The sequence below is a fragment of the Populus euphratica genome, unplaced genomic scaffold (genome assembly GCF_000495115.2).
Source record: "Populus euphratica unplaced genomic scaffold, PopEup_1.0 scaffold91.1, whole genome shotgun sequence".
In the NCBI taxonomy this organism is placed as follows: domain Eukaryota; kingdom Viridiplantae; phylum Streptophyta; class Magnoliopsida; order Malpighiales; family Salicaceae; genus Populus; species Populus euphratica.
In genome coordinates, this window is record NW_011499917.1 from 564648 (window position 1) to 573567 (window position 8920).

The 8920-nt window shown below is 32.4% G+C and overlaps 1 protein-coding gene across 2 annotated transcripts; it reads left to right on the forward strand.

The window, feature by feature from the left end:
- Positions 1–1704: 1704 nt before the first annotated feature.
- LOC105134721 (glucan endo-1,3-beta-glucosidase 7-like) lies at positions 1705–8135 on the forward strand. 2 transcript variants are annotated; one of them, XM_011039235.1, is made up of 7 exons: positions 1705–1723; positions 4181–4272; positions 4368–4663; positions 4835–5203; positions 6328–6651; positions 7009–7297; positions 7817–8135. In XM_011039235.1, exons 2-7 carry the CDS (start codon positions 4218–4220, stop codon positions 7852–7854), a joined length of 1371 nt encoding a protein of 456 aa, XP_011037537.1. In that variant the 5' UTR covers positions 1705–1723; positions 4181–4217; the 3' UTR covers positions 7855–8135. The 2 variants fall into 2 exon arrangements, with proteins under 2 accessions (XP_011037537.1, XP_011037536.1); XM_011039234.1 differs by lacking the exon at positions 1705–1723 and having other exon boundaries at positions 4038–4272.
- The last annotated feature ends 785 nt before the right edge of the window (positions 8136–8920 follow it).

Consider the following 8920-nt stretch of genomic DNA (forward strand, 5'->3'; position numbering starts at 1 on the left):
ATTAATAGGGATTAGGGGATTAGATTTAGGGGTGAGAAAAAAAATAAAGAAAAAATAACTGAAAAAACTGAACTGTGAAAAAAACCGATTAAATTTTTTAAAAAATCATCTGGCTTTGTTCAGTTTTATAAACCTGAAAAAAAAAAAACAAACCGAATCGAACCAAAACTAAAAAAAAATCAAGCAAAACTAGTTTGAATCAGTTTTTGTCCTAAAAAATCAAACCTAACCAAAACCGGCCGGTTTGAACTGATTTTGATTTTTTTTTCAAAAAACTATTTCAGTTTTGTTACTTTTGTTACTTTTTTTTTTTATAAAAACCAAACCAAATAAAAAATAATCACCCTTAACTAGATTTTTTTGGTCTCTTCTTTTTTGGTTAATTAGTGGTTTGGTTGAAAGTAATGTTATAATTTAACATTAAAATAATATTTTTAACTAGAAAAACCTGATAACGCGTTCACATCATAAGCAAGTGCACGGGAGCAGTCGTGCACTTTAGGAGGCGCACGTGGCGATTTCCAATAGAAAAAAAATAATCTTTTACTATATCATTTTATTCCTCATCGTCTCCTTTTCCATGATAGATAACACATTTAATCAAAATATGACTAGTTTATCGTTATGACTTTTTTTTCTTTTTTGTTTCTCTCTCCGGTCTCTGGACAAATAACATGGTCCTCATTGTTATTGGTATTTCAAATTCAGTCATTTTAGTTTTGATTTTAGTATTTTAGTCATTTTTTTATTTTTTTAAAGTTTTATTTATTTTTAATTTAGTCATTGGCTACAATATGTTTCTATTTAGTCTTTCTACTTTGATTTTTTCTATCTTTTTATCAAAGGTTTTATTGATTTTAATTTTATCATTTAAATCAAATTTATAATTTTTTTATGAGAATGATAATAATTTCAATATGGTCTCTTTTCATTTGATTTCCTATTGTTTTTCTTGGACATTTTATCAAAACTTTTATAGTTTTTAATTCTATCATCTCAATCAAGTTAAAGGTTTTTGTTATTCTAATAACAATAATAATGACAATAATAATTGTGATGATGATAATGATAATAATAGTAAAAATAATTGTAATTTTAATAATAATAGAAATGATAATAATAATAATTATAATACTTATTAATAATAGTAGTAATAATAATCTTGATCTTTATTATTTAAATTATTTTTTTTTTAATTTTTTTGTATAATTGATTTTTTTAATTTTATTTTTTAATATTTAATTTTAAAAAAAATTAAATTTTTTATTTTTTAAATTGAATATTTCAGGTTTAACAACTTCGATTATGAATTTAAAAAATTAATACAATTGTTTTTTAGAAAGTACAGCTTTATAAATCTTTTTATGTTTTTATCATAACATTCCAGTCACATAATTTCAGCTACATGTTTAACGGAATATTCCATATTAATTTAGCCTTAATTAATATTATTATAAATTTATCAGATAAACAGTTTTTTATGTCTTGTTTTAATCTCACTTCAATAACCGAACATTATCTTCTTCTTTTTTTAAAAAAATAAAAAATGGATAGTTTCGGTATTATTGTGGAGCGTGGAAATCGAGTAATAAAAAGCTGGAAAGGCATTGGTGCATCAGTTGACTTCAGCTGAATTTCACACGCGCGCGCGAGCTACAGAATCGAAACCGCTACGCTTCTTGTTTAAAAAGTTGCAAAAACCATTGAACTCCATCCTCTACCCCTTCCCTTCCATTTCCTTGTCCCTTCCCATACCCAACACGGATAGGTGGCTGAGGCCAGTGAAAGTTGCCTGCCTTTTCCACGTAACTTCTGGCCCAACCAGATCCATCTAGATTCTTGATAATACGTTTATTGATATTATCATGTTTAAAGTATATTTTTGTTTATATTTTGATATTTGTATATTAAAAATATTTAAAAAATTAATTTAAAATTTTAAAATATTTTTTCCAAAAACATTTTTAAAACTCAAAAGTAAACACGATTACTGATTTGATAATAATTTTATGTGTAACGGTATTTTTTATTTAAGAATATATTAAAATAATTGATAATCTCATGTTTAATGGTATTTTTTATTTAAAAATATATTACAATCATTATTTTATTTAAAAAAACTATTATTGATATTAGTATGTTGAAAATATTTAAAAAATTAATGTGAAATAAAAAATAAAAAGCATATTTTGAAAATGCAAAAGTAATCATGCTTGAAAATTTATAACCATTACTGACCGTTGCTTTCAGCTCGGGTTATTGTCTAAACTCGGGCCCATCATAGTCGTTATCTCAGATTCACATTATTGCTGGGAATTATTCTCTCCATCGGTCCAGTTATGCATGGGACTTCATGGTAGGATTTGTGCAGCTTAGGAGAATTTAGACAATTCAATTAGGCTTTTTTGGGTTTGGGTCCTTTCTCTTTTGAGCCACGTGGTGTAATATAATAATAATAATAAATAATAATAATAAAAGCTAGGAGGGAGACTTGACCCTGGAAAGTCACGACCCACCCCACTACAGGGGCTCTCATCCTAACCCGACGACGAAGACTTTTGTTTTTTAACCGGAGACCAAATTGTGGTGGATGAACGAACATTAAAAACTGGAATGGTTCACAAAAGACATTCAGGTCAGGTGGAATTTACCAATTGTATTTCTCATCCGAAATTTTACAGAATGATCGCGAAACCCTTGAAACCGTACTTCACAAAAAATATTTTTACAATTAATATCGCGCGAATTATCCTAATCAAATTATCAAACACGCATGCATGAAGAAATCTTAATTTTTTTAAAAAATTTAAAATTCCTCAAAGTAAAATATACATCACAACAAACACTTATAATATTTTTCACAATCTACAAGGAGATTCTCAATATGAAATTCCAAGCACAAAATTGCTTGAAATCTCATATTTTAACTTAGTATTTTTGGTATTATGATATAACTTTTTTATTAAAAATATATTAAAATAATATATTTTTTATATATACAAAAATTAAGTTTTTATTTTCTTATTTTAGTTTTTAGAATCTTTTTTTTTCATGATAGATAATCAAAATATGGTTAGTTAGCCGGTTGTGATCTTTTTTTCTTTTTATTTTTATTTAAAAAATAATATGATCCTTGTTGTTATTGGTATTTCAAATTCAATTATTTTAGTTTTGATTTTAATATTTTTATCATTTTTTATTTTGCTAAAATTTTATTTATTTTCAATTTAACCATTGATTTCTAATTTATATATACAACATGTTTCTATTGGTCATTCTACTGTTTTTAATTTAGCCATTGATTTCTAATTTATATATTCAATATGTTTCTATTGATTTTCTTTTTTTATTTATTTTTTATTAATTTTAATTTTATCATTCAAATCAAGTTGATGATTTTTTTATAAAAATAATACTAATTTTAATATGGTTTTTCTTCATTTGATTTCTTATTTTTTTCCTTAGCTATTTTATTAAAATTTGTATAATTTTAATTTTATTATCTAAATTAAGTTTATGATAATAGTAGTAATGATAATAGTATTAATAATTATTGTAATTTTAATAATAACAAAAATATTTTAATTTTAATAATAATAGAAATGATGATGACGACGATAATGATACTTATTAATAATAGTAATAATAATAATCTTAATTTTTATTTTTAAAAATTTTTTATATTAAAATTATTTTTTAATTTTATTCTTTAATATTTAATTTAAAAAAATAAATTTCATGTTTTTTCTACATTGGATGCTTCATATTCTAATAACTCTAATTATAAATTTAAAAAATTAACACAATTATTTTTTTAAAAAAGACTTTATAATTTTTTTTATAATTTTATCAAGTTATTGGAGTTATTTAATTTAAACCGCATGTTTAACAGAATATTCGGTGATAATTTAGCTTTAATTAATATTGTTCAACATTTATTACAGACAGTTTTTTATGTTTTATTTTAATCTTATTTCAATAACTGAATATTATTTTTTTAAAAAGAAGAAGAAGAAGATAGTCTCGTGGAAATCGAGACTAATAAAAAGTTAGAAAGGGATTGGTGCGTCAGTTGACTTCAGTTGAATTTCACACACTCACACACACAACAGAATCGAAGCTGCTACGCTTCTTATTTAAGAAGTTGCGAAGACCATTGAACTCCATCCATCCTTCTCTCCTCCCCTTCCATTTCTTTGTCCCTTCCCATACCAAACATGGCGTTTTCAATCCTCATTTTTCTCTATCTCCTTCAGTCTTTCAACCTTGCAAGTAAGTCTGAATTTAGAATTTTTTTTGGCCTTTATATGACATAAAATTAAAAGGGGAACCAATTTGGGTTTTTTTTTTTTTTTTTTTTGTCACAGGCTCAGAGTCTTTTATTGGGGTCAATTATGGTCAAGTTGCTGATAACTTGCCACCACCATCTGCCACAGCGAAGCTCCTACAATCTACTGCTGTACAGAAAGTTAGGCTCTATGGTGCTGATCCGGCGATGATCAGAGCACTAGCCAATACGGGAATCGGGATCGTTATTGGTGCGGCAAATGGAGAAATCCCTGCTTTAGCTTCCGATCCCAATTTTGCAACCCAGTGGATTAACTCGAATGTTTTAGCTTACTATCCTGCTAGCAAGATAATTCTCATCACTGTTGGTAACGAGGTCATATAACATTAACACTACCACAATTCTTAATTTTTAAGTTATTGATTTCTTATGTTCAATTTTTATTTTATGAGACGCTACCAATCTAGTACATGCACGGTTAGAATTTTACAGTCTTGACATTGCTTTTATAGCGAGCTAAATTATGCAGGGTGTTGATTTTGACAGGTATTGTTATCAAATGATCAAAACCTGATATCTCAGCTTTTACCGGCTATGCAAAATATGCAAAGAGCACTTAGCTCTGCCTCACTCGGTGGCAAGGTTAAGGTCTCCACCGTGCATTCCATGGCCATACTGTCTCGGTCCGACCCGCCTTCTTCAGGTTTGTTTAACCCAGCTTATCAAGACACCATGAGAAGGTTATTGCAGTTCCAGAAGGACAATGGTTCGCCCCTTGCCGTTAATCCGTACCCGTTTTTTGCTTACCAGAGCGACGCGAGACCGGAGAATTTAGCTTTTTGCTTGTTTCAACCCAACGCGGGACGAGTTGACTCGGGTAATGGGATGAAGTACATGAACATGTTTGATGCTCAGGTGAGTCCATCTAAGTTCTTTCTTATAACTTGGAACATTTGCAGCATTGCTGACTTGCTGGTTGGTGACTAGTCAATTTTCGGCCGTGCCTGCGTTACACGCAGTGAAAAAAATCCACCACGGGTATGATTAGGCAGTGGCTATATATACATAAACGCGCATCCAACATTTAAGTTTTGATTGAACTTACTTGTGAAAACAATTGAGGTTGGCGTACATAGATAATCACCTGAAGATCGTCTGTGATCTAGATAGATGTGGATTACGGACGGCTAGATCGTTCTTAACCGAGACTCAGGTTAAGCTCCGTCTCGGAACCTTGTGGGGGGAGCTGTCGCAATGTTCGCAGCTCCCAGCAACAGTCCTATAGATTTATTGAGTTTGGTAGAGGCTCAATGACACATTGACATGTGAGGTCGATAAACAAAAGGGTACGGGGCAGGCGTGTGACATACCCTTTTGTCACGAATTGACGTGGGAATTCATGGGGGATTAGATTCTCTGTGCCTGAGTTAACTTTATGCCTCGCAGCTTTACAAAAGGTCTTGAGCAATTTCGATCACTTAGCATTAGTTAAGGCTGTGTCCTTTTCATCTGCAGAAAAAAGATATTTGGTGAAACAAATATGGAAAGCATGTATTTGTTCAATGACTTAATGGAGAGCATCTGCAAATAATTCTTTCTTCTGTTGCACGCTCTTGCTTTTTTGGTGATATGATGGAGGGCACTGAATTGCACTGATGTGACTTATTGTGCCTGATGACAGGGTGGCCATTGCTATGATTTATGTTCTGATCCTTCCAAGATTTGAATTATTGGGAATGTAAAAAATATTGGCTAATTTGATCAGCGAACACCATATGTGAACATTATAATCATATTACTATAATAATTGTTGAAGTTGAAATTATTAACTCATCCATTGTAATTTTTGCATCTAATATGGAACACACCTGGGGTTTGCTAGTGTTTGAATTGTGGCTATGTAGATAGTGCATTCTATACTGATATATAGGTTCATAACTTTTATAATCCATCAGGTGGGAGCTTAAGCCCTTAATGATCAATTCTTTGGTTCTCTAAAATGATTTTAATCAGTTCTTGAATTGGAAAATGAATTGCAGGTTGATGCCGTAAGGTCTGCCTTAAATGCTATGGGATTTATTGACGTTGAGATTGTGGTTGCGGAGACTGGATGGCCTTACAAGGGTGACAGCAATGAGGTTGGACCAGGCATCGAGAATGCAAGAGCTTATAACGGCAATTTGGTTGCTCACCTCAGATCAATGGTTGGAACTCCACTAATGCCTGGAAAATCTGTAGATACATACATCTTCGCCCTTTATGATGAGGATTTGAAATCTGGTCCTGCTTCTGAACGATCATTTGGCCTTTACAAACCCGACCTTTCGATGACGTATGATATTGGTCTTTCAAAGAGTAGCTTGGTAAGACAATCTTCTTTTCTTCAACGCCTTGATGATGTTTCTTTTGGCAATCTACTGTGAAAGCTGCTGTCATGGTGACACAAAGTAACCTGCAATTCTCACACAATTGAGGAGTTTAGAAAATACCAGGACCCTGAAAATCAAACCCAGCTTAGTCCTATAGCATCATGATACGTGCTAGTAAATTTATGGTAAAGCTAGTTATCACTAACATGATCAATAGAAGGGAGAGGGAAGCATTTAAAATCTACTTTCACTAAAATAAACAAGGCATGTTGGAAATGTTGTTTAAATGCGGTTAGCTTGATATTCTTGATTTGTGGTTCCTAAAATCCCCCATTTGGTCTTTTTCCTCAGACTCCATCTACACCAAAAACTCCAGTGACTCCGTCACCAAAGCCAACAAAAGCAGGTTGGTGTGTGCCGAAAGCTGGTGTTTCCGACGCTCAATTGCAGGCAAGTCTTGATTATGCCTGTGGACAAGGCATAGATTGCGGTCCCATTCAACCAGGAGGTGCCTGTTTCGAACCAAATACTGTTGCATCACACGCTTCTTATGCCATGAATCTATACTACCAGAAGTCTGCAAAGAATCCATGGAACTGCGATTTCTCAGAAACAGCTACACTCACGTTCAAAAATCCTAGTAAATCTCATTTCAACTCCAATGCTATTTCCTTGCATATATACTTGCAATTTTAACCGCAGAAAATAACCAGATCATAGTTCCTAGTTGAGCATCTTCTGACTTAAAGTTGGATGGTGTCGTGCCGTAAAGCAATTCCATAGCACATGAATGAATAATCTAGAATCCATTAGGTGCCAGCTCTTATATAATGAGGTATGCTGTAACAAAAAAGGCGGTATTCTCCTCAATGGGTCACCTCCATATTAGTATGTGATTGGAAATGTAAAAGAATAATAGCTTTTGGTTTTTATGGCTGCTTATGCCATTAGGAATATAGAATGAAGAACATTAGCTTTTGATTCTTATGGCTGCTTTGAGCATAAAAATTTTTAAAAAATACTTTTTAAATGGAAAAACAATCATACTTTTTATGGGTTTAGGTCCCCACGTTACCAGAAATCTTGATCTTGTTGTGGATCATATTCTCTGCCTTGGAATTATTGTTATGCTTCTGAACATATCTTCTTTAATTGTTAGGTTACAATGGCTGCACCTACCCTGGTGGGAGTGCCTGAAGATCAGGAGGAGGTTCATTCGGGTATCAAATAAAGAAGTTGAGTTGTTTTTATATCTGCAATTGTAAATGCGTTCTCCTTTGAATGGGCAGCATTGATCTCTCTCTCTCTCTCTCTCTCTCTCTCTGTGTTCTCATATGATCTAATACTGTTAAGGTAGCAGGAAGTATGCCTAGGACTGCAATTATGTTTAGAGGAACTTTGTAAACTGTCACATGGTTTCCGTACCATGTTTCAAATATCCAACTATGTAATCCATCATCCGTGACTGTTATAGATCCTTTCTTCGTTTTCTTTCCCGCCTGTTGTGATAATGAGCCCATATGGTTTTGTGAAGAAAACCTCTCAATGATAAGCACGATTTCCTTCACATTTCCATGGAAGGATCTGGGTTTGTTCTCCCATGCAGCATTTTTGAAGCATCAAGGATCTGGCAAGAGTTGATTTCAGTTCTTTAGATTTGGCCATATCTGGTGTTTGGAAATAACTGTTGAGCCCAACTACTTAAGAATTCGTACAGGAATCCTTTCTTACATGTTAAATCGCACGAAACATGGAAGCAGGTGTGGTCTAGTTGAGGAATTCTGACATGAAGACCGTTGAAATTCGCAGTACCTAAACTACCCCTCAATACAAGAATCTCACCCGCACCCAAACCTTTTCTGCGTACATGACTCGCTTCTCTACGACGGCTCTCCCGTTTCTGCTCGTTTTAAAATGGCAGGTTTATTTGGTGTTTAAAAAAAAAAATTAATTTTAAAAAAATAAAAAATATATTTTTTAAAAATAAAAAATACTTTTAAAATTACCATAAGCACTTGTTGCAAGACCATTTCTGCTTTTCTCGGTTCGTTCGTGCTTGTGGCGGTAAAGGAGCCCCCATGAGGAGGAAAATCCAAATTGGTGGTTGGGCTTGGGCCCAAATTGATAATTCATGACTATGTTGTTTACAGTCAACATCATCAAAGGATATGGGCTTGACATCTACCTCTCCCAGGACCAGACCATGAAAATGTAACTACTGGTATATGCAAGCTCTTCGAGACTACCACATGGATTTTCAAAC

Excerpts from the sequence above, each read along its gene's own strand:
- LOC105134721 (XM_011039235.1), top strand. The coding sequence starts at position 4,218 with ATGGCGTTTTCAATCCTCATTTTTCTCTATCTCCTTCAGTCTTTCAAC. Across the intron at positions 5,204-6,327 it reads TGAACATGTTTGATGCTCAG|GTTGATGCCGTAAGGTCTGC; the intron begins GTGAGTCCATCT and ends AATGAATTGCAG. Across the intron at positions 6,652-7,008 it reads GTCTTTCAAAGAGTAGCTTG|ACTCCATCTACACCAAAAAC; the intron begins GTAAGACAATCT and ends CTTTTTCCTCAG.